This window comes from Phalangium opilio, unplaced genomic scaffold, assembly GCF_054372755.1.
Source record: "Phalangium opilio isolate 3A_F unplaced genomic scaffold, DU_Popi_V2 ptg000105l_1, whole genome shotgun sequence".
Classification (NCBI taxonomy): Eukaryota; Metazoa; Arthropoda; class Arachnida; order Opiliones; family Phalangiidae; genus Phalangium; species Phalangium opilio.
In genome coordinates this window covers 127111-146151 of record NW_028324207.1, presented here as the reverse complement: position 1 = coordinate 146151, position 19041 = coordinate 127111, and the positions used below count along the sequence as shown (strand labels likewise).

Sequence of the window (19041 nt, the reverse complement as noted above, 5' to 3'; positions counted from 1 at the left end):
CCCTATTTCTTCCCCCTTTTTACTCTGGCGGAAACACCCTAAAGGCTAAAGTGTCTACTCCTCTACTGTTTATCCTCTATGGCAGAACCGACATTCCGTAGACTTACCACCATGGATAAAAAATTACTCGCAAAGCAGTAAAATGGACCACGAATTTTTTTTAAGAAAACGTGGAAAAAAGGCTAATTCTTATTTCTGTTGATTTTATATCTGGGATAGAAGGTTTTTGAGGACAGCTAGACTATTAAACTTGTCAAGAAAGCGCTACCCCAGTTTTCTAATAGCACTTTCTTTGCTCTTTCAAATTCTACTTGGGAGAACAGTATGCTACTGACAGGTTTAGGGTTAAAAAAATTCCCCATTATCTTTTCTAGAAAGATAGAAAAAAAATGGTAAAATATACAGAGTTTTCCTTTTTCTTACGTAACTCTTTCATCTTTGAGATATTCTTAATCTTAAGTAAAAAAAACCCGAAAAGAAATATAAAGGGGTATAAAGCTTGCTCCTTTGTTCTTGATATGCAAATATCATGGTTTAGAGAAGAAATATATTTCTAAAGTTTGTTTTGAGGGAGTATTCGCCATTTCCGTAACTGCCCACCCATTCTCGAAAAAACTACGCTGTTTTATATTTTTTTTTTTTTACGTAAAATGAGATATGGTTTAGAATCTAGAAATTGTTGCTAACAATACAATAAAAAAAAGAACTTTGTAATAACAAGAAGTGATATATAGTTTACTAGGGAGAAGGTATAAATTCGCCACATTTCTAACTTTATCTCCAGTCCAAACGTAGGTCCGGAGTTAATCCCCGCCTCTAAATTACAGCCAGCATCTTATTGGTTCTTGAAAACTCACGTCAGCGCGACGCGAATGACGAAAATTACGTATTTTCCGACTGAGGAGAGGCGAAATAGCCCGGCCTCCGTTTACTTCCCCCCCTTGTATTTTGAAAGGGGGACTGGGACTATGGCGCGCCAATACTTAGGCATCTTATAGAGTAATGTCAGTTCTACTATGCAAACGTCATACCATAGAGTAGTGTCGGTAGAGGGGGGAGTAGACAGTGTATCCCTCCCTCTAGGCGCGCCTTTGTAAGAGGGGATACTGTACGCGCCTGGTAGGGGGGATGACACTTAGCTAAGAGATAGAAGGGTATGACGTTTGCATACGTAGAACTGACATCTAGCTCTAGCTCAGTGTCATCCCCCCTACCAGGCGCGTACAGTATAGCCTCTTACAAAAACGCGCCTAGAGGGAGGGATAAACAGTCTACTCCCCTCTCTACCGACACTACTCTATACCTTCTCCCTAGTAAACTAGATATCGCTTCTTGGTAATGGCAATTCCTTTCCATAAACTTTCTTAACAAAATAATAAATGATCCCAAGCCAGTTCATAATTTACATATCGCTATTTAAATGACATGAATTTGCTATAATTTCAGCTTGAGACAAAAGTGGGGGGAAAAGTGGAACACGTATGCGGCAAACCCCTCCATTACGTCTCCATCATGGGCCCAAAAATAAACAAATTGTTGGAAAACAAGTAGAGAAAATAATAAAGCTATCATACGGCAAGATATATATTAAAAAATGTGTCATCGAGACACATTGGTCAGTATGTACATTTCGTATAATGGTTGAAGATACCAGTCGATGTATGTTATAAAATTTGCTTTTACCATAATGAAAACAAAACGTAATATGTTAATTGCGTTTGACCATGCACTATCTGATTATTTTGTAAAAGTAGGGAACATTTTTGCGTTATTTCACCAAAAAAGGTTTGATTGTATTCGTGAATTTCAATAACTTGGTAATCTGCCGCCAATAAAACACTTTTACATAGAACAAACTGTCACTAACAAGAACCGATGGTGGTATTTTAAAAATTATGAACTGTTAACTTCATTCCGTCAAATTTCTTACAAAAAATGAGTGTATAAGATAAAGGGAGAGCTTTTAGAGGCCAGTTTAATTTAATTTAATTTATAAATAATTCGCTGCATTATAAATTAACTAACAATTAAGTTTGCGACAGTTTTAGAAGCCATGTTTGTATGTTAATGAAAATTAATATAAAAATTTGTTGAAAAAAAAACAAAGCCTTGCCAATTTTTATGACGAAAAAACAACCACCTACAAAAAGAATGCCTACTTATCCAAAAAGAAAACCTTAAAAGTAACCTAAATAAATGTAATAGATAAAACGAAATTGTACGAAGCCTTGGCCATTGTAAAATAGTGTTCCCCGAATCCCCGCTTCCTCCGTGCCAAATTTTTGTATTAAAAATACAATTATAAAATTTGTACTCACGTTTTTTGGTTGCTAGAAAACGCACTTTTGATGTTGAATAAAACTGTTTTTGATGTAACTTATTAATTACTAAACTGCCTAAAATTCAAAAACGTGGTTACACATCGTCTGCTACGCTACGAACAGCTGGAACCATTGAGTTGAGAAAAGTACCACTAGAGTGGCCTTTGCGGGCCGGAGTACGTGGGACACTTTTGAAAACATCAGGACGGACAGCTTGCAAGTTTATCACGCGATGGCGCCGCCATCTCGAAGCCTAGATAAGAAATGTATAAATGCATATATTCTTGAAATCAGTCAAATTTCCCGCCTATTCTTTTAGTTCCTTTCTTTGCATTGGGATGGCGCCACAAGCCCGTGATATAGTTAAATGGGTCTTCCCCAGGGCCGGAAATAAGAAAAATTTGTTATAGGACATGTGTCCAGTGACCACCGGTTTGACTGGAAAATTTATAGGACATTGTCCACTGGAGTGTGCAAAAAAGGTGTCCTTCTCCATAGTCAAGGTATCAAAATTTCGGAAAATTTATTGGTCAAAATGTCCAGTGACTCCCTTGGTTTTTAAAAAAATTATGGGACATTTTAAAATTTTATTGGACAATGTCCTGTGTCCTGTGCTTATTTCCGGCCCTGGTCTTCCCGCCTTTTCTTTTAGTTCCCTTGGTTGCACCGGGATGGCGTCACAAGCGCGTGATATAGTTAATTGGGTCTTATGTCCTAGAGGATGGAAGACCACTCTAGGGGTAATTTTCTCAACTCAATGCTAGAAGTTGAACAGCTGGAACTATATCACGTGACTCAGCCCGGAAATCCAGGCCATAGGCGGGAAATTTAAAATAACGCATTCTTTCATTTCTATACAACAGTTTTTATTTTACAATTTATTTACACAAAAATATTTAACAAATAATTTAATTAAGAATCGCTGTTAGAATCTGTATTATAATCGGAAGCAACAAGAGAGGAAAAACTAGATTTTACAACATATTCCGGTGTTTTTGATTGAACTTTTTCAGTTAAATCCTTTTTACACTTAACAATCCCTAATTGAATGGGGTCTAAGCTTTTAATATGCGCTGTAGCTTGAATTTTCTGATAATTAACCATTTGCGCTAATTTATTAATTGCATTCTGTGTTGGGCTAATAGAAATAGAATCTTTTTTATTATTTAATATATCACTAGCGGAAGGCAATATTGGTCTACTGTCAATTTCTATCCGTTTTTGAAGTTGCTTCTTCTCAAAGGCTACAGAGATTAGGAGGAAAAACGTTTTAATTAATATAAGCATACTATAATTAGTCTTATTCCTGATCAGCGCCACCTACCCATAGCGGCGACTTTGAGAACTACTGTAAATGGCAAGCCAATCAGATGTCGCTAAAAATCTGGTGACGTCATTTTTGGTAAGACCCCGAGAGTGCCCGTCAGTGACGTCACCAGATTTTAGCGACATCTGATTGGCTTGCCATTTACAGTAGTTCTCAAAGTCGCCGCTATGGGTTGGTGGCGCTGATCAGGAATAAGGCTAATTAATTTAATAATTAATTACTATCAATGGGTGTCAGCTTCATCAATTGAGCTAAACGAGCGTCATCTGCTGATTCTGGTAACAGAGGAATACTAAGAGAATTCCTAATCATCAGTTTCTTATCAACTTCTTCAGCTTCTTTAATTTCTTTTTTTGTTGTCTGAAATTTAAGTTACTTTAGTTTTAAATTAATTAAAATCAATAACTCAGCTATTTTAATTTAATTAACTGATCATTAAAGTTAAACTTACTCTGAATTTTTTGCGTAATTGTTGATTTAAGGCATAATCATCTTTCCACCTTCCTTGTAAATTTTCTAATTTGAAGATTTCCGGTGCAGCCGCTCTCTTTTTGTCTTGATCTTCAACACCGTGTTCCAGCTTGAACATTGCATCATCGACAAGTTTTCTGCTAATTTCTTTATCTGTAGAGTTTAATATTAAAATAAATTAAGTATTAAATGCATATATAAAATTCTATTTTATAATTAATTTACCTTCAGGGGCTACTTGTTCATTTTCTGTAGGATCCCAACGTCCCTCCTGACGTCTAGCTCCGTTTAAAACAGTGTAATCCAAGTTCTGCAATTTTTACAAGGAGCAATAAAGTAAGCGTAGCAAATTTAAATTAATTAATTAATTAATTATGTTATATTATACCGCTGGATCTGTTTGAATCTCAAAATGATTGCTGCAGAGATGACACTTCATTCTGAATTTATAAATTGGGGTTGTATAATACATTCCAACTTTGGATTTTTCCGCATTGTAACGAACACCCATCCCAATGTGATTTTTGCAACCATCGCACCAAATATTATATGGCATTTCAAATCTATAAAAATAAATTATGGTTTATATTGTCTTTGAGACTCTAAGGTAACAAGAGAAAGTAATTTTTCCGCAGGTTGTTTTACCTGATGACAAGAATTCCTTGGTCGAGTTTCCTGGCTCTCTCCCTTAAAGGATGAGAACCACGGAATTTGTTGATTGAACCCTGTTTTGGAGTCCATTCCGGCGGGTAATATTTGTTAACCGCTTTTCTTTCAGCCTATAAAGAAAATATTAATTAATTTTTAACGCGGCGATCTTATTCTTAATTGCAAGCAATAGAGTAATGGCAGCATTGTATTAAACTCAATAGAGAAATAACATGGGCTGCCACTAGTCTATAGACGAAGCACAGTCACCAAGGCTTAACAAATAAATATTCAGACTTAAACCTTTCTAAACTTATTATTTTCATTTTATATTGACATTTAATAATTGAATACTATGAAATATTGCTTACCATTTTGATATATAGCGTGTATCACTTCAATAAGTAGGTAATTTCCCTTAAAACGTTATAAAACCAAACACTTTTCCAAGTTACACCGTTAATCCGGTTCGCCAATCGCCATTTTATTTTCCGGAAGATGATCTTCAGTATTAAACATTCGGTAGCTATTGATTAAAGCACCGAACGACACTAAAAATACCCATTCATGATTTTCCATTTTTAAAACATCTAATTTTCATAATTTTAACAAAATATGGAGGAATATATATGTTTATAAATATATATATTATATTTTTAGAACCCCTTTGATTATAAAATGGGAACTAAAAAAACACTTATTTTCCAGTTCGTTCAGTGCATAGTAACAAAATCATCCGAAACACCACTTTAACATGATGGACTTTTAATACCGGAAATGGAAACAAGTTTAACTTTAATAAATCTTTAAAGTTTAAAGGGACAAATTGCGGACTTTAATATATATATATAATTAAAATATTTAAACTTATTATGCTCATTATGGGCAGTTCTTTTCACGTATAATTAAGGTGTGATAGTATTAAAAGTAAATCAAATCAAGGCGAACAACTTCAGAAGTGTGTAACTGTTTAAGAAGAATGGCAGCTCCGTTAGATGGAAATCCACATGTGTTTTTAGACTTAGAAATTGGGGAAGAAAAAGGTACAATCGTATAAATAATCAAACATTAAGGAAATACCATAACTAATTAAGGGTTTTTTTTCAGGTGGCCGAGTTGTGATTGAACTGTTTCAAGATGTAACCCCCAAAACTGCGGAGAACTTCCGCGCACTATGTACTGGTGAAAAAGGCATTGGGAAATCGGGAAAACCCCTTCATTTCTTGGGTTGCGCGTTTCATAGAGGTATGTTAAAATCATCAGCCACACTTTTTTTCAGTTTAATTTTAATTTTACACATAATATTGCGTTTCAGTGATAAGGAATTTCATGATCCAGGGTGGAGACTTCACGCATGGCAATGGAACTGGAGGTGAAAGTATCTATGGAGAGAAATTTGAAGATGAAAATTTTGAGTTGAAGGTTTGTACATTTAGCTAATTAAAATTAACGACTAGTTAATAATTAAAAACTTAATTATAGCATGATAAGAGTGGTCTATTAAGCATGGCCAATTCAGGTCCAAACACAAATGGATCTCAGTTTTTCATCACGACAGTTCCAACTCCACACCTTGACAATAAACACGTGGTTTTTGGAGTAGTGAAAAAAGGTTTTGGGGTTGTACAAATGATTGAAAGTTTACAAACTGATAGTAACGACCGTCCATTCCAAGTAAATTCCTTTATAGGAAGTGGACAGCTAACATAACATTATACGGTCCTTAAAAGAATGGCCTTTTTCTAAATACAATAGGAAAAATATTAAAAAAGAACTAAATGGTCTCTTATTAGTTATTACAAAGTAATTAGAATTTAATTAGTCCTAAAAACGAGGACTACCGCGCCACCATTTGTTTAGTGGCGTCTGCTAAACAGAACCCATTAACCTCAGGGCTGGAAATTAGTGGCGTCTGCTAAACAGAACCCCTTAACCTCAGGGCTGGAAATTAGTGGCGTCTGCTAAACAGAACCCCTTTACCTCAGGGTTGGAAATTAGTGGCGTCTGATAAACAGAACCCCTTACTCTCAGGGCTGGAAATTAGTGACGTCTGCTAAACAGAACCCCTTAACCTCAGGGCTGGAAATTAGTGGCGTCTGCTAAACAGAACCCCTTAACCTCAGGGCTGGAAATTAGTGGCGTCTGCTAAACAGAACCCCTTAACCTCAGGGCTGGAAATTAGTGGCGTCTGCTAAACAGAACCCCTTAACCTCAGGGCTGGAAATTAGTGGCGTGTGCTAAACAGAACCCCTTAACCTCAGGGCTGGAAATTAGTGGCGTGTGCTAAACAGAACCCCTTAACCTCAGGGCTGGAAGTTAGTGGCGTCTGCTAAACAGAACCCCTTAACCTCAGGACTGGAAATTAGTGGCGTCTGCTAAACAGAACCCCTTAACCTCAGGGCTGGAAATAGCACAGGACATTGGAAATTGTCCAATAATAATAAAAAAGTTTAAAAACTGAGGGAGTCACTGGACATTTGATAAGATGCGACATTATTTTTTTCACACTTCACTGGACACATGACATGACCTATAAGAAATTTTTCTATTTCCTGCCCTGCTTACCCTTACCTCTCTGTCAGCCTTTGAGAATTCAACCAATCCCGTCTGTGTAAGTGGTTCTGGGTAGCAGACGCCACTAAAATAATGGCGGCGCAGTTGGTCAACTTAGTCCTCGTTTTTAAGACAAATTAAATGCTAATTATTTTATTTCATTACTTTTATATTTAGAAAAAGGCTGTTCTTTTTGAAGATATAATGTTATGTTACCTGAACTTTTATTTTAGAAATGGCCCATCAAGAGAGCTGAATTAAATATTAGGTAAATTTCATCCCGGTTTAGATGGTTAAGATAACCAACTGTGGCCAATATCAACCGGGTGAAAGTTTTAATCTTGTCGAAAATGATGGCAGTGAAGATGTCTTTCCTCCTTTCCCCGATGATTCTGAATTAGATTTTAGTAACGTTGCCATTATTCATCAAATAGCCGAAAAAATCAAAGCTTCTGGAAATGTCTATTTTAAAAAAGAAGATTACCTAAACGCGTGTGGAAAATATAAAAAAGCTCTAAGGTACTTTGGGCATTTTCCAGTCCTTGCGTTACAATTACTTACGTAACCATCTGATTTATTTAAAAAATGCAAGGTATCTCAATAAACTTCACGAAAGCAATGAATTATCTCCAGACGTTGAGAGGAGCATTCTTTCCGCTGTATTACCTTGCATTTTAAATAGCGCCGCTTGCAAATTGAAAATGAAACAATATGACTCTGCTCTCGAAGATTGTGACGAAGCTTTAGATATTGAACCTAAAAATCCTAAAGCGTTATTTAGAAGAGGACAAGCATTCCATGGCAAAAGGGATTACGAAAGGAGCTTGGTTAGTATTTAAAAAGTTATATAATCAGTTCACCATCCATCGATGCAATAATAAATGTTTTCAACGTAGATGAGTCTTCAAGAAGCCTTGAAATTATCCCCAAATAGTAAAGCAATTTCGGCCGAGTTGGCAGCTGTTAAAGGCGAAATTCAAGCTTATAAAGCTAAAGAAAAGAAAGCCTACTCAAAAATGTTCAATTAGAATGATTATAAATTCAGTATAACTAATTTAAACTGAAATCATTTAAAAAAATACTTTGTTAATGTTTAAAAATGGAGAAAAAATTTAAAATAAACGTTACAAAACCCTAATTTTTAACACTTATAATAAGTTGGAATTTTTTCACGTAGATTCTTCAAAATATGATATCACTTTAAAATCTATTTAAAATTAAAAATTATTAATCGTTAATTGGTTATTTTGTTTGTATACCTTCCTTGATACAGAAAAATGTTAAATTGACCGTTATGTTTGTGTACCTTTCTTGATACAGAAAAACAATGTTCCGTATTTCACTTTGGTTTTAGATTTAGACATTTAGGTTAATGAAGGAATTAAATTTTAATTTATATTAGGGAAAAAATAAAAAACCAAAGTAATAAAAATTAAATATGCAAAAAACAAAAAAAAAAGGAAAGAAAAAGTTAAAAACGTCTAAAACATAAAACCAATCTTTATAAATCAATAAAACGTAAACTGAGAAAATAGTTACTTGACATTTAGTCCTGTCATTCCGAAACAAATCTATGCACTTCTTAATTACGTTTTTCAAATTCAAAACCCGCGTATTATTAAGCAATATATAGGCCTATTAATTGTTTGAAAAGTATACGTAATTAGTAGCTGTTGGAATTTAATTAGCTGTAGTAATAATTAATAAAATAACTAATATTGAAAACTAAATTTGTATTTCCTATCTATGAAAATGAATTTGTGTTTTAAATTAATTTGAGAATGTTTTTTATAATTGAATTGAATTGAATTGAATTGATGCAGTGTATTTGGTAAAAAGAAAGGAATAAAAAAACCCAGATGTCTTCGATGTATTTATGTAAATATCTCGAAAAAGATTTGAAAGAATGTAAAACGGCTCTTAGACGATCTTCCGGCAGAATCATTAATTGATATGTTTGAAATTAATTAATAAATCCATTTTGTTTTGTAAAATGTTTTTTTCCATTGATTTTTTCAGCGATAAAGATAAAGAATTGACGCCCATTTTTAGTAAAAAAACAAACGAAAATCTTTTATAAACAGTTGTTTAAAACATAATTTAAACAATTTTATGTACAACTGAGGATCGTAAAATTAAGTTCATTCCTATAAAGTAAACCATATATTAAAAAAACCCAGAAATTTTATTTAATAAAGACTAACAGTTTTTTCTTCTTTAACGATAAAGATTAGTATAATTATAATACTATTAAAAATCAAATTAAAAGGGGGATATAAAGTGTATTGAATTATAATTCCTGCCACCGTGTTGTTAAAAACTGAAAGAGATTAAAAAGTTGAGTGTGTAAAAAGTGTAAAAGTTCGTTTTTCTTCGAACACTTTTATGAAAATCGAAGTTCATTGTCAGTGTGTTTAAAAAAGGCACGTGTTTTTTTTGTTTTTTTTTGTTTTTGTTTATAAAATTAGGGATAGATTAAATTTTAGAAGTAGGAATGGGATAATTAACGGTTAGTATTTCCTTCAGTTATTCCGACTCATAGACCACCCAGTATAGCGCCCCTCCCTCCAACACGTAATAACGAAAAGTTTAAATTATCTTATTGCAGGGCTCACTTAAACTATACGTTTTGATGACGTTGCTGAGTACATGGACGGCGAAAAATAGTGACGTAATTCCATTTTACCTCTGTCGCTAAGACCCTCCCGCCTCTTCTTTCATACCCCCCCCCCGTCCCGGTCGGGGGCCCGTCCGGGATTTTGACGCGCGCCCACCCACATTACTCTGTTCTCCAATTCCTACTTCTAAAATTAAATCTATCCCTGATAAAATTAGAGGTGAGTGTAGAAGATTAGAATAGATATCGAAGTATTTTAAAAGTTTAAATCATAACGCGAATTATTTCTGAGCAAATTAATTAACATTTTTTTACCGCTAAATAGTAAAAAATTTCATAGTTAACATTTCATTTTCTTATTTAAAAATATTTCTTTTAAAAAATCTATATGGTGGGTGTAAACTACGTACGCTTCTTAATTTTCAAGTATTTAAAATAATTTCAATTGGTTATGCCTAAATTTTTAGAGAAATTAGAATATCTAATTTACATATTTCCGCGGTATTATTAACATTGTTTTCTTTCTTTGTGCATGATCTACAAAATGATTTGATGAATAACAACCGCCGCGCTTTTATGAGTATTATCATTGATTTGTTTTATAGTTTAAAAGTGTCTTGATTATCGTTTTATTGGTTTTATGGCATTTTGGGGAATTTAATTTAAGTGTTTAAAAACAAACGAATAGCGCGCGCATTTTATATTAAAATAAAACGCCTCTGGAGTGATTATAAAAATTAATTAATACTTTTTCCGAAGACTCTACGTATATGTACAATAATTAAAAACACACCGAGTATGTTATGTTGTGACTATCAATTTACGTCACGTGACGTCATTCATTTACGTCAGGGTAACTTTAAAAAGTCCATCGTGAACGGTTTCAAATCTAGAACGCGTTCATTCAATGTGAATTGTAAAAATTTATTAGCATTTGTTAAAAATCCCACCGACCAAACTAAACTACGATCCAAAAACGCAAGAAGAACATTTCAAACTATATTTACCTATATTGTCCACGCTTGAGAAAGTCCTCCACAACTGGCTTCAGCTTTGATTGTTTATTGGCACTATGTAATCCTCGTCCAGTGATGATGAAAAGCACGATCTTATTTAGCTGCCCATTCCTTAGCTCTTCCTTCTTATTCTCAATAAACTGGTTGACAGCCAGGATGGCTTCGTCCCGATGAAGGCCGTGTAAATCAAGTACACACGGAGCATTTTGAGCATTACGTATTTGGAGTATCTTGTTAGCAGCGCGACAGTTGGCTTCTCGGAGCTTCTGGGAGTGCAGGCGTCCCTAAAAAAAAAAAACACAAAATTTAAGCTTACCTTCACGAAGTATTCGCTATTCCTTATAGTTCTTTACTTGTTGCGAGTAGAAAGACGCCACTGTTTTCATGCCTCTATTATAAGCGTCTCTCCCTTTTCGAAAGGATTCCATACGTAAATCGTGATACGTCTTGGCTTCTTGACGTAAATCATCGTAACCAGTGTTTTGAAAAAGACTACTCTGTAATTTTTTCATCTCCGGATCATCAAACTCTTCAACCGCCACCCAACTAAGCCAATCATCTTCCATCTAATAAAACTTCATTATTCTTTCAATCCAATATAGATGACTATAACCAGTAACTTACGTAACATAGATCTTGTCTACTTTCGGCCAGAGCCTGTTCTACCAACTCATCTTCGGCTTGTTGAGCAACTTCCTGGCTAAACAGAGGCGATCCATTTGGCCCGTGTCCCAAAATCTCTTCAAGAGCGGCGAGAGATTGGGGTAGACTAAAACTGTGTAGAATGAAATCGGATTAGTGGTCAGTGTATGTACGTTTCAATGATGAAAAGACGTACTTATTGGTGTCAAATATATCATCAAGAGCAGTTGGATCAACTCCTGGGAATAAATTGTACAATTTCTGTCTCTTCATTCTCGTAGCTAAATCCTCTCCATTTTTAATCCTTTCCTTTTCAATCGCTTCTCGTTTTTTAGCCATTTCAAGCTCCAAAGCCATTATATCTTTAAATAACACTGGGTTATTGGAATCAATGGTGAAATTTGTACTAGCTTCGGCAAAATCTTTATTGACCGATTTTTTCCATAAGCTATGGATAATTCTCGCCGACTCCAAATCTAAGGTGATTTTTAAGTCTTCCGGGTTGATATCATCTCCACAGTCTCTTCTCTTAACCGGTCCAAATAATTCCTCCAATTGCATAGCGAATAAAGGGTCCATTGGCAACTCCAAAGTAACTTTCCTGGTATTTAATTTTGGAGATACCTTCGAAGTTTCGAGATCCATTCCAATCCCTTCATCACTGGCACTTTGAGGAGTACTACCGGGACTTGATTTTTCGTTATCACTCGATCCGCTATCTCTAGTTTCTACTCCACTGTCAGTCGTACCATCAGACTCTTTATTCAGAAGAGTAAGTGTGGGAGGTTTTACATCGGGATAGTTGTACTCGTGTCCGAAATCCAGAAGTTGGTTCATGGCCCAATTATGATCACCAGTGCATTTTTCCAAGACGTCTTCCAAGTCAGTTTGCGTAACAGATGGAAACATTGAGGCGAGTAGTTTGATTTTGGACTCCTCATCAATTTCTTCAACGCTATCAGTGATTGTACTTTTGTCAAACATCAAAACTTGTCTCGAATTTCTCTTATTGCTCGCGGAGTTATTAACTTTTGGTAAGCAGGAATTGAGAGGTTTTGCAACGATTACTTTAAAGCTATTATTTATTTCGATGTTTTTCTTTGTGGAAACTCTTTGCAGGGCTGCGAAATCTTCAGAGATTGTTTGGGTTTCGACGTTAAAAGTTTTAACCTTCCATATTTCTGACTGTAGTAACGAAGCTTCATTTAAGTTAGAGTGGTATTTTGGCAACCGATGAGGTTTAGGTTCAACTGTTTCTTCCACAAGCTCGCTACTGCTACTCCAATCGCCGACTTCTAACACATCCCATTCCGAACTATCTTTCTTTGCACTATTTTTCATTGGGGATGTTGGGATAACGTGTGTGGAGAAGACAGTTTCCACTATCATGGGTTTAGGCTCTTCAATCATTTTTAGTTCGTCTATTTTATCCGGCACCGTTTTTTCAAACCATTCTCTAATTTTTTGGTTGCTCATTTCAATTTCCAACGAAGGTACTTTCTCAACAGGGCTGGGCGATGTTTGATTTTCACCAATCGCACTATCCACGTCACTTTCTTCGGGAATATCTTGAGTTGTAAAAAAGCTTCCGTAATTTTGGGCAATTTCTTGGGCCTCTTCTTTGGTCCAGGTAAACTCTTCGTCACATTCCCAACCAGATGCATCCTGACTAGAACTTGAAGTTCGTCGACTAGCGCTTTGAGAATCTTCGCTGTCTTGTTGAGCCAAAGCCATCAAGTCCTCTAAATCTAATTTGCGAGACGGTTGAGCGGTCTCCAAATTTAGAGGATTGAGACTCGCTGAACTGACTGATCTCGAACTAGACGAAGATATTTCGGGGCTTTCATATTTTGGTTCAATCTTTGAAGTGACTTTTGCCAGATGGGACTCTGATTTAGAGGGTCTGACTGGGTTATTTCTGGGTAATAAACCATTACTAAAAGTCTGGGTTTCTTCTTTGACTTGAGGCGTTACCGGGTTTACAATATTTGAGCTAGGATGACGACGTTTCAAGACATCATCAACTGTCAGACCAAATTCGTAACGGTCAAACATACGTTGGATGGTTATTTTAGGGACTTGATGGGTATTTCTACGGGCTAATTCAGGGACTTTAAATTTCCAGGATGTTTCTGGTTCTAATATTTTGGGTACGTAATTTGATTTCACCGCTAAAGAAATGTAAGGTAGCATTTCCCAGGCTTCGACGTTAGTGTTATCAATGATAATAGGAGTAACACCATCTTTCATGGCGACCATTGCGCGATCTCTATTCCAGCTATGAGCTTCAGAAAGTTTGTTAGGTTCAAAAAAGTATTCCCCTCGTTGGCTAAAATAATCATCAGTGCTTAGAATCATTCCATCATGAACTAAGTTCTTGGCCAAAGTTGTTTTGCCACTGCCTGGTAGGCCTCTTAATACAACCATGACTTTTTGGTGCTGGTTGATTAAAGTAATAACTTCGACGATAGAATTTCCCACCAATTTGTCATTACTAACATTAGCAACTTCGGGTGAAAAGCTTTTATTCAAAGAGCTTTGAGGGAATATAGTTTCATAATCAGGTGCTGGAGTTGGTTTTACCGGGCTACCGGAAGCTCCGAGAATACTCGCAAAATTAGGGATAGGGACGACATTTTCGTAAGTATTGCTGTTGTTTCCCTTATTAATATTAAGGGATTCTATAGTTGTGTCCGGTTTATGACATACAACATCGGCTACGTATCTATGTCTCAATTCTCTGGAATTTCTCCTAGCGACAGGGTCTGAGATATCAGAATCATTTGTAGATGAATCGGATGAATTTGATATGCCTATCCAGTTAAATCTACTAGCAGCAAAATCACAAAGGCGCTTATCAACTTTTTGCTCCCCAGAAAGATATTTGGACGATTGAGAAGGCACATTATTGGCCAAATCGGTAGATATACTTTTGCCAAAGAAACCTGAAGCATTATTAGTGGCCTTGGGTCTAATATCAGAATAAGAAGGGGGATTGCAAGTGGCACCAGGAACCTCTTGTTTCATTTCATTTTCCGTGGTAAGTGTAAGTAGAGACTCTAATGCTTGATCGACTGAAAACCAAATTAATTATCAGGGTGAAATTTAAATGCTAACTAAAAGAGATGGTCAGGGAACGTAACATTATACCATGAATTTATTCATTTAACATGAATAAATGTTAAAGGAATAAATTCATGATTATACCCTAAAAGAATGGCTTTTTTTATAACAAGGTTCATACAACTTTTGAAAAAAAAAAAAAAATTCCCTGAGATTTCCATGTTTTCCCCATATAATACTTCCCTGAGTTTTCCCGTATATGGATTATGGCGTATCCTATGGAGCGAAGGGGGGAAATAGGACTATAACATAATCAAAGGACATCCCCGTATCTCTTATAGAACCAGAGTTATGGGACTCAAAAGTACAGTGTAATGTTAATCCCATGGAGGGAATGTTTTTGAACATTTTGCTTAATTACTCGGCCCCTGTTTGACGCAACCCCTAGTTTATAGTATCGTTGGCAAGGCGACAAATACGACCATACTCAAAGGACACCCCATATCTCTAATAGAACCAGACTTATGAGGCCTCCAAAGTATACTGTGAACAACCCTAATGAGTGAATAGCGCTATCTTTTACAATGCTTAAATGATTTACCGTGCATAAAATCAGAGTGAATAGCCCCTCGATGCTCTACCCTAAACAGTGATAAAATTATTACCCTTATAAATTTACTTATGATGTAATTGTAATATTTCGGCAATAGAAGAACAGATAGTTTTAGTGATTATCCCCTCGATAAGTTTACAACATAAAATTATGCCGATGCACCTTTATAGCATCTTATAAATTTCTAACATTTATGCCCAGAGCCTTTTGAAAGAGAAAGTTTAGTTATAGTGATTATCCCCTCGATGAGTTACCTTTAGCAATGCTAAAATGATTAAACGCATAACGCTCATTTAACTTTACAACATAAACTTATACCAACGCGTACTTATAAATCTGATGGCTTTAGTGATTACCCCCTCGAAGAGTTTACAACATAGAGTAATGCCGACGCATACATATAGCAACTTATAAATTTATAACATGAACTTATGCCCAGAAGCGTTTGAAAGAGAAAGAATTCGGTAAAACAACCAACTTGAGTTCTTTCTTTGTGTAAACCCCGAACTTTTTATTGTATAGAAAGTAAGGATTCTTAGAAAAGTCATGGCTTAAAGTATGAGAGATTTTAAAGAGAGAATGAAATTTCTCGTTTTAGGTAAGGCAATATGATAAATTTGTGTGTTCATAAAAGACATACAGATATTACTGTTTGTTCATTAATATTTTCACAGTGCATCAGCATTGTACTGTTAAAGATAGATCATAAGCCTTTCCTCTTTAAAATCACCAATTAATGAAAAATATCACCTCAACACAATTTATCCCTTTTCACTCTAAGTGCGTTCATTAACATGTGCAGTGTACATTCGCATTGCACTGTTATAGACAAATCATAATCCCCACCAATTGAAAATCACCGATCCCTCTTTTCATTCTCCCTTTAAAAAGACGAAAGATACTTCTTCTTCTACATCTTCTTCAGACCATGCCAAACTAATGCCCCCATCAAACGATGTGGCTAAAAACCCCATGTTAACCTACTGAGGGAATGTTTATGCAATGTAGTTTTGTGCGTGCTGACAACAGAGGAAAGAAATACCGATTTTCAGTATTTAAAATATCCACAGAGTTTTTTTTAGCTCAAATCCTTATTTTCTTCCGTCTCTTGTCAGCACACACAAACCTACGTTACATCGAGACCTAGCCTTGCGCTTGCTGACAACAGAAGCTGTGGTCGGAGATAGGAAGTTGCCTATCCTATAGCGTGAAAAACTTTCCGCACGCGCATTCTTTATCCATGCACCTACCTTTGCGATTGCTGACAACTGAAGCTGGGACAGAGTACATATTGAATAAAAATAATAAGCTACCGTCGGAAATAAGGAGTTGCCTATCCTATATCGTGGAAACAAATTGAAATTTCCTCGCGCGCATCCTTTATCCATGGTATTAGCAGGGCTGGAAATAACCACACTACACTGGACATGCTCCAATAAAATTAAAAAAGATCCCATAATCTTTTTAAAAATTAAGGGGTCACTGGACATTTGACCAATAAATTTTTCCGAAGTTTTGATAGCTTGACTATAAAGACGTCCTACAAATTTTCCAGTCAAAGGGGGGGGGGGGTCAAATTTTTTCTTATTTCCAGCCCTGATCAGGGTAAGGCAGAGCATAGCCCACTCAATCACGCGCGCAAGAGGAACCACTAAATCAATGGCAGGCAGAGAGCTAGTCCTAGTTTTTTTTAAGACTAATTAATGCTAATTATTTTGTAATCATTTATTATTTTAATATTGTTCCTTAGATATTTAGAAAAAGGCCGTTCTATTAAGGTATAACGTTATGTTACCTGAACTTTTCCTCAAAGAGTAAAGATATTACCATTGAAACCACATTCTGAAAACACTAACTGAACAACATCTCCATCAACTTTGCCTCGGAACATTTCTTGTAAATGTTTTAGGGACTCCGCGGGATCTGATCCATCCCCTGATGCGAACTGATTTCTTATAACATCTCCGGCCCCTGAAAATAACGTTTAATTTACCATACGGTCTATAACATCTGGTTCTTGCTTACAAAGGCTTAGCACAGCAATTAATTTGTACTACCAAGCTTGGTAAATCCCAGAAAATAAATACATGCACAATACATCTCTAGTTCTCTACGCAGTTAAGACCAAGGCTTAAGAACCATTTGAAATTGAAAATTTACCATTTTCTACGCCGTATCCACGCAATTTTGATTTCTTTTTCTTTGGCATTATGATAATTATAATTGTAAAACCTACTTTAACTATATTTTCATAAACAATTTTCTACGAAATATAAAATTTATTAAGAGATAATAATTGTACACCTACAACCTCCATTTTTAAAAGAGCAGACGACAGCCTTCGTTCCATGGCCAACTGCGTTTTAAAAATGAGTGTCACTATTCTCACCCCCCCCCGGGTAGAAATAGGCGGAAGCCTCAGAGTTGGGCACTCCTCCTTAGATAGATTTTTTTCCTATCAAACTATCATAGATGGCGAAACTATCAATTCTTCTGGCTATATTTTAGAGTGGAACTCCTTCTTAGATAGATTTTTTTCCTCTCAAACTATCATAGATGGCGGAACTATCAACTCTTCTGACTATATTTTAGACTGACATTGCTGGTTAGATAGATATTTTTCCTCTCAAACTATCATGGATAGCGAAACTATCAACTCTTCTGACTATATTTTAGACTGACACTGCTGGTTAGATAGATATTTTTCCTCTCAAACTATCATATTTGGCGAAACTATCAATTCTTCTAGCTATATTTTAGACGGGCATTATTTGTTAGATAGATTTTTTCCCTCTCAACAAATCATAGATGGTGAAACTATCAAATCTTCCTTCAATATGTTAGATTGGCTCTCATTGTTAGATAGATTTTTTGCCTATCAAATCAAATATAAATCTTTAGGAACGACTAAATTAATCGATTATTTAATTTCCGGACTTTAAATTTGATTGTTTTCGATCAAACTGATTTGGTCTCTACCTAATTTTACTCTGTTTAATCGATTCCTGATATTTCCTGATTTTGTAGAATTTCTAATATTTTCATATATTCATATAATTTCCATAATCTCATTTCTCAAGTTTGACTTTTAACTGTCTATAGTTCAAAAGCTACTATCCAAACTTTTTCAAATTATTCGCCCTTGATTTAATCTAAACCATCTACTATAAACGGTTAACTAATAATAATTAAAAGCAAAAATTGCAATTAAATCTACACTTTAATTTATCTACTTCTACGTTTGGATGATTTCGTGGAATCGTTCTTCCTCCTCTATATACAAGAAGCTCCGTCTTCACAGTTTGAACTGTTGAACCATCGTTTATTTATTTGTTTGAGAGGGTTATAACGACCACCAAGTACAGAATCTTCTTATAGAATAAACCTACACTTGCTAACGTTCAAATATATTAAAAACTTCGATATCATTCAAAAAACGACTTATCTTTCCAGAAATTTTCATAACTATCAAAATTGCCTATCAAAGATTAGCTCATAATTTTTTTAAAATGAAATCAGAAAACAGATGTCGCCAAATAAAATCACTCAAAAAATCAATATATTTCTCAAGGAATAATGCCTATCGTTTTTTATGATTTCTAAAAGATGGGGTTAGTAGCTAGATCACGTTGAGAATCGATATTTTTCTCTAGAAGATTTCAACGAATCAATGAATCATATCAACTTCGAGTGCACTTTCTAAGCTATCAAACTCAATCAATCATTATAATTCAAATTTTTCTCGAAAATAACTATCAAAATTGATACTT

At 35.2% G+C, this 19041-nt stretch overlaps 5 protein-coding genes across 6 annotated transcripts in view; 2 read left to right on the top strand and 3 right to left on the bottom strand.

Annotated features, from left to right (window-relative positions):
- Positions 1 to 2335, top strand: part of LOC149625042 (guanine nucleotide-binding protein G(I)/G(S)/G(O) subunit gamma-12-like) — a 39366-nt gene extending 37031 nt beyond the window's left edge. Inside the window, exon 3 of the mRNA XM_089851811.1 lies at positions 1447 to 2335. The gene's annotated coding sequence lies outside the window, so the exon portion shown is untranslated. The remainder of the gene's footprint in view (positions 1 to 1446) is intronic.
- Positions 1 to 2458, bottom strand: part of LOC149625041 (tRNA wybutosine-synthesizing protein 2 homolog) — a 43118-nt gene extending 40660 nt beyond the window's left edge. The window contains exon 1 of one of the 2 annotated variants that reach the window (XM_089851795.1): positions 2319 to 2458. The gene's annotated coding sequence lies outside the window, so the exon portion shown is untranslated. The remainder of the gene's footprint in view (positions 1 to 2318) is intronic. The other variant, XM_089851796.1, reaches the window with a different exon arrangement.
- A 704-nt stretch (positions 2459 to 3162) lies between these two features.
- On the bottom strand, positions 3163 to 5281 carry LOC149625040 (coiled-coil domain-containing protein 130 homolog). Its single transcript, XM_089851797.1, has 7 exons — positions 5139 to 5281; positions 4765 to 4898; positions 4508 to 4682; positions 4345 to 4429; positions 4100 to 4272; positions 3870 to 4008; positions 3163 to 3565 (listed from the first exon to the last, which is right to left on the bottom strand). The coding sequence occupies exons 1-7, from the start codon at positions 5139 to 5141 to the stop codon at positions 3234 to 3236; spliced, it is 1041 nt and encodes a 346-aa protein (XP_089707923.1). The 5' UTR covers positions 5142 to 5281; the 3' UTR covers positions 3163 to 3233.
- A 236-nt stretch (positions 5282 to 5517) lies between these two features.
- On the top strand, positions 5518 to 9314 carry LOC149625039 (peptidyl-prolyl cis-trans isomerase D-like). Its single transcript, XM_089851791.1, has 7 exons — positions 5518 to 5810; positions 5875 to 6012; positions 6083 to 6189; positions 6250 to 6441; positions 7610 to 7839; positions 7913 to 8147; positions 8217 to 9314. Exons 1-7 carry the CDS (start codon positions 5747 to 5749, stop codon positions 8346 to 8348), a joined length of 1098 nt encoding a protein of 365 aa, XP_089707917.1. The 5' UTR covers positions 5518 to 5746; the 3' UTR covers positions 8349 to 9314.
- Positions 9118 to 17633, bottom strand: LOC149625038 (NEDD4-binding protein 2-like). Its single transcript, XM_089851775.1, has 7 exons — positions 17432 to 17633; positions 17099 to 17242; positions 11792 to 14669; positions 11578 to 11728; positions 11307 to 11519; positions 10945 to 11237; positions 9118 to 10826 (listed from the first exon to the last, which is right to left on the bottom strand). Exons 1-7 carry the CDS (start codon positions 17478 to 17480, stop codon positions 10781 to 10783), a joined length of 3774 nt encoding a protein of 1257 aa, XP_089707901.1. The 5' UTR covers positions 17481 to 17633; the 3' UTR covers positions 9118 to 10780.
- Between the last annotated feature and the right edge of the window lie 1408 nt (positions 17634 to 19041).

Coding starts and splice junctions, on each gene's coding strand:
- LOC149625038 (XM_089851775.1), bottom strand. CDS start 17,480: ATGCCAAAGAAAAAGAAATCAAAATTGCGTGGATACGGCGTAGAAAAT. Junction 11,729..11,791: donor GATATATTTGACACCAATAA/GTACGTCTTTTC, acceptor CATTCTACACAG/TTTTAGTCTACCCCAATCTC. Junction 11,520..11,577: donor GTAGACAAGATCTATGTTAC/GTAAGTTACTGG, acceptor AAGTTTTATTAG/ATGGAAGATGATTGGCTTAG.
- LOC149625039 (XM_089851791.1), top strand. CDS start 5,747: ATGGCAGCTCCGTTAGATGGAAATCCACATGTGTTTTTAGACTTAGAA. Junction 5,811..5,874: donor AGAAATTGGGGAAGAAAAAG/GTACAATCGTAT, acceptor GTTTTTTTTCAG/GTGGCCGAGTTGTGATTGAA. Junction 6,442..7,609: donor GTAACGACCGTCCATTCCAA/GTAAATTCCTTT, acceptor ATCCCGGTTTAG/ATGGTTAAGATAACCAACTG.
- LOC149625040 (XM_089851797.1), bottom strand. Junction 4,430..4,507: donor AGATTCAAACAGATCCAGCG/GTATAATATAAC, acceptor TAAAAATTGCAG/AACTTGGATTACACTGTTTT. Junction 4,273..4,344: donor TGAACAAGTAGCCCCTGAAG/GTAAATTAATTA, acceptor TAAACTCTACAG/ATAAAGAAATTAGCAGAAAA.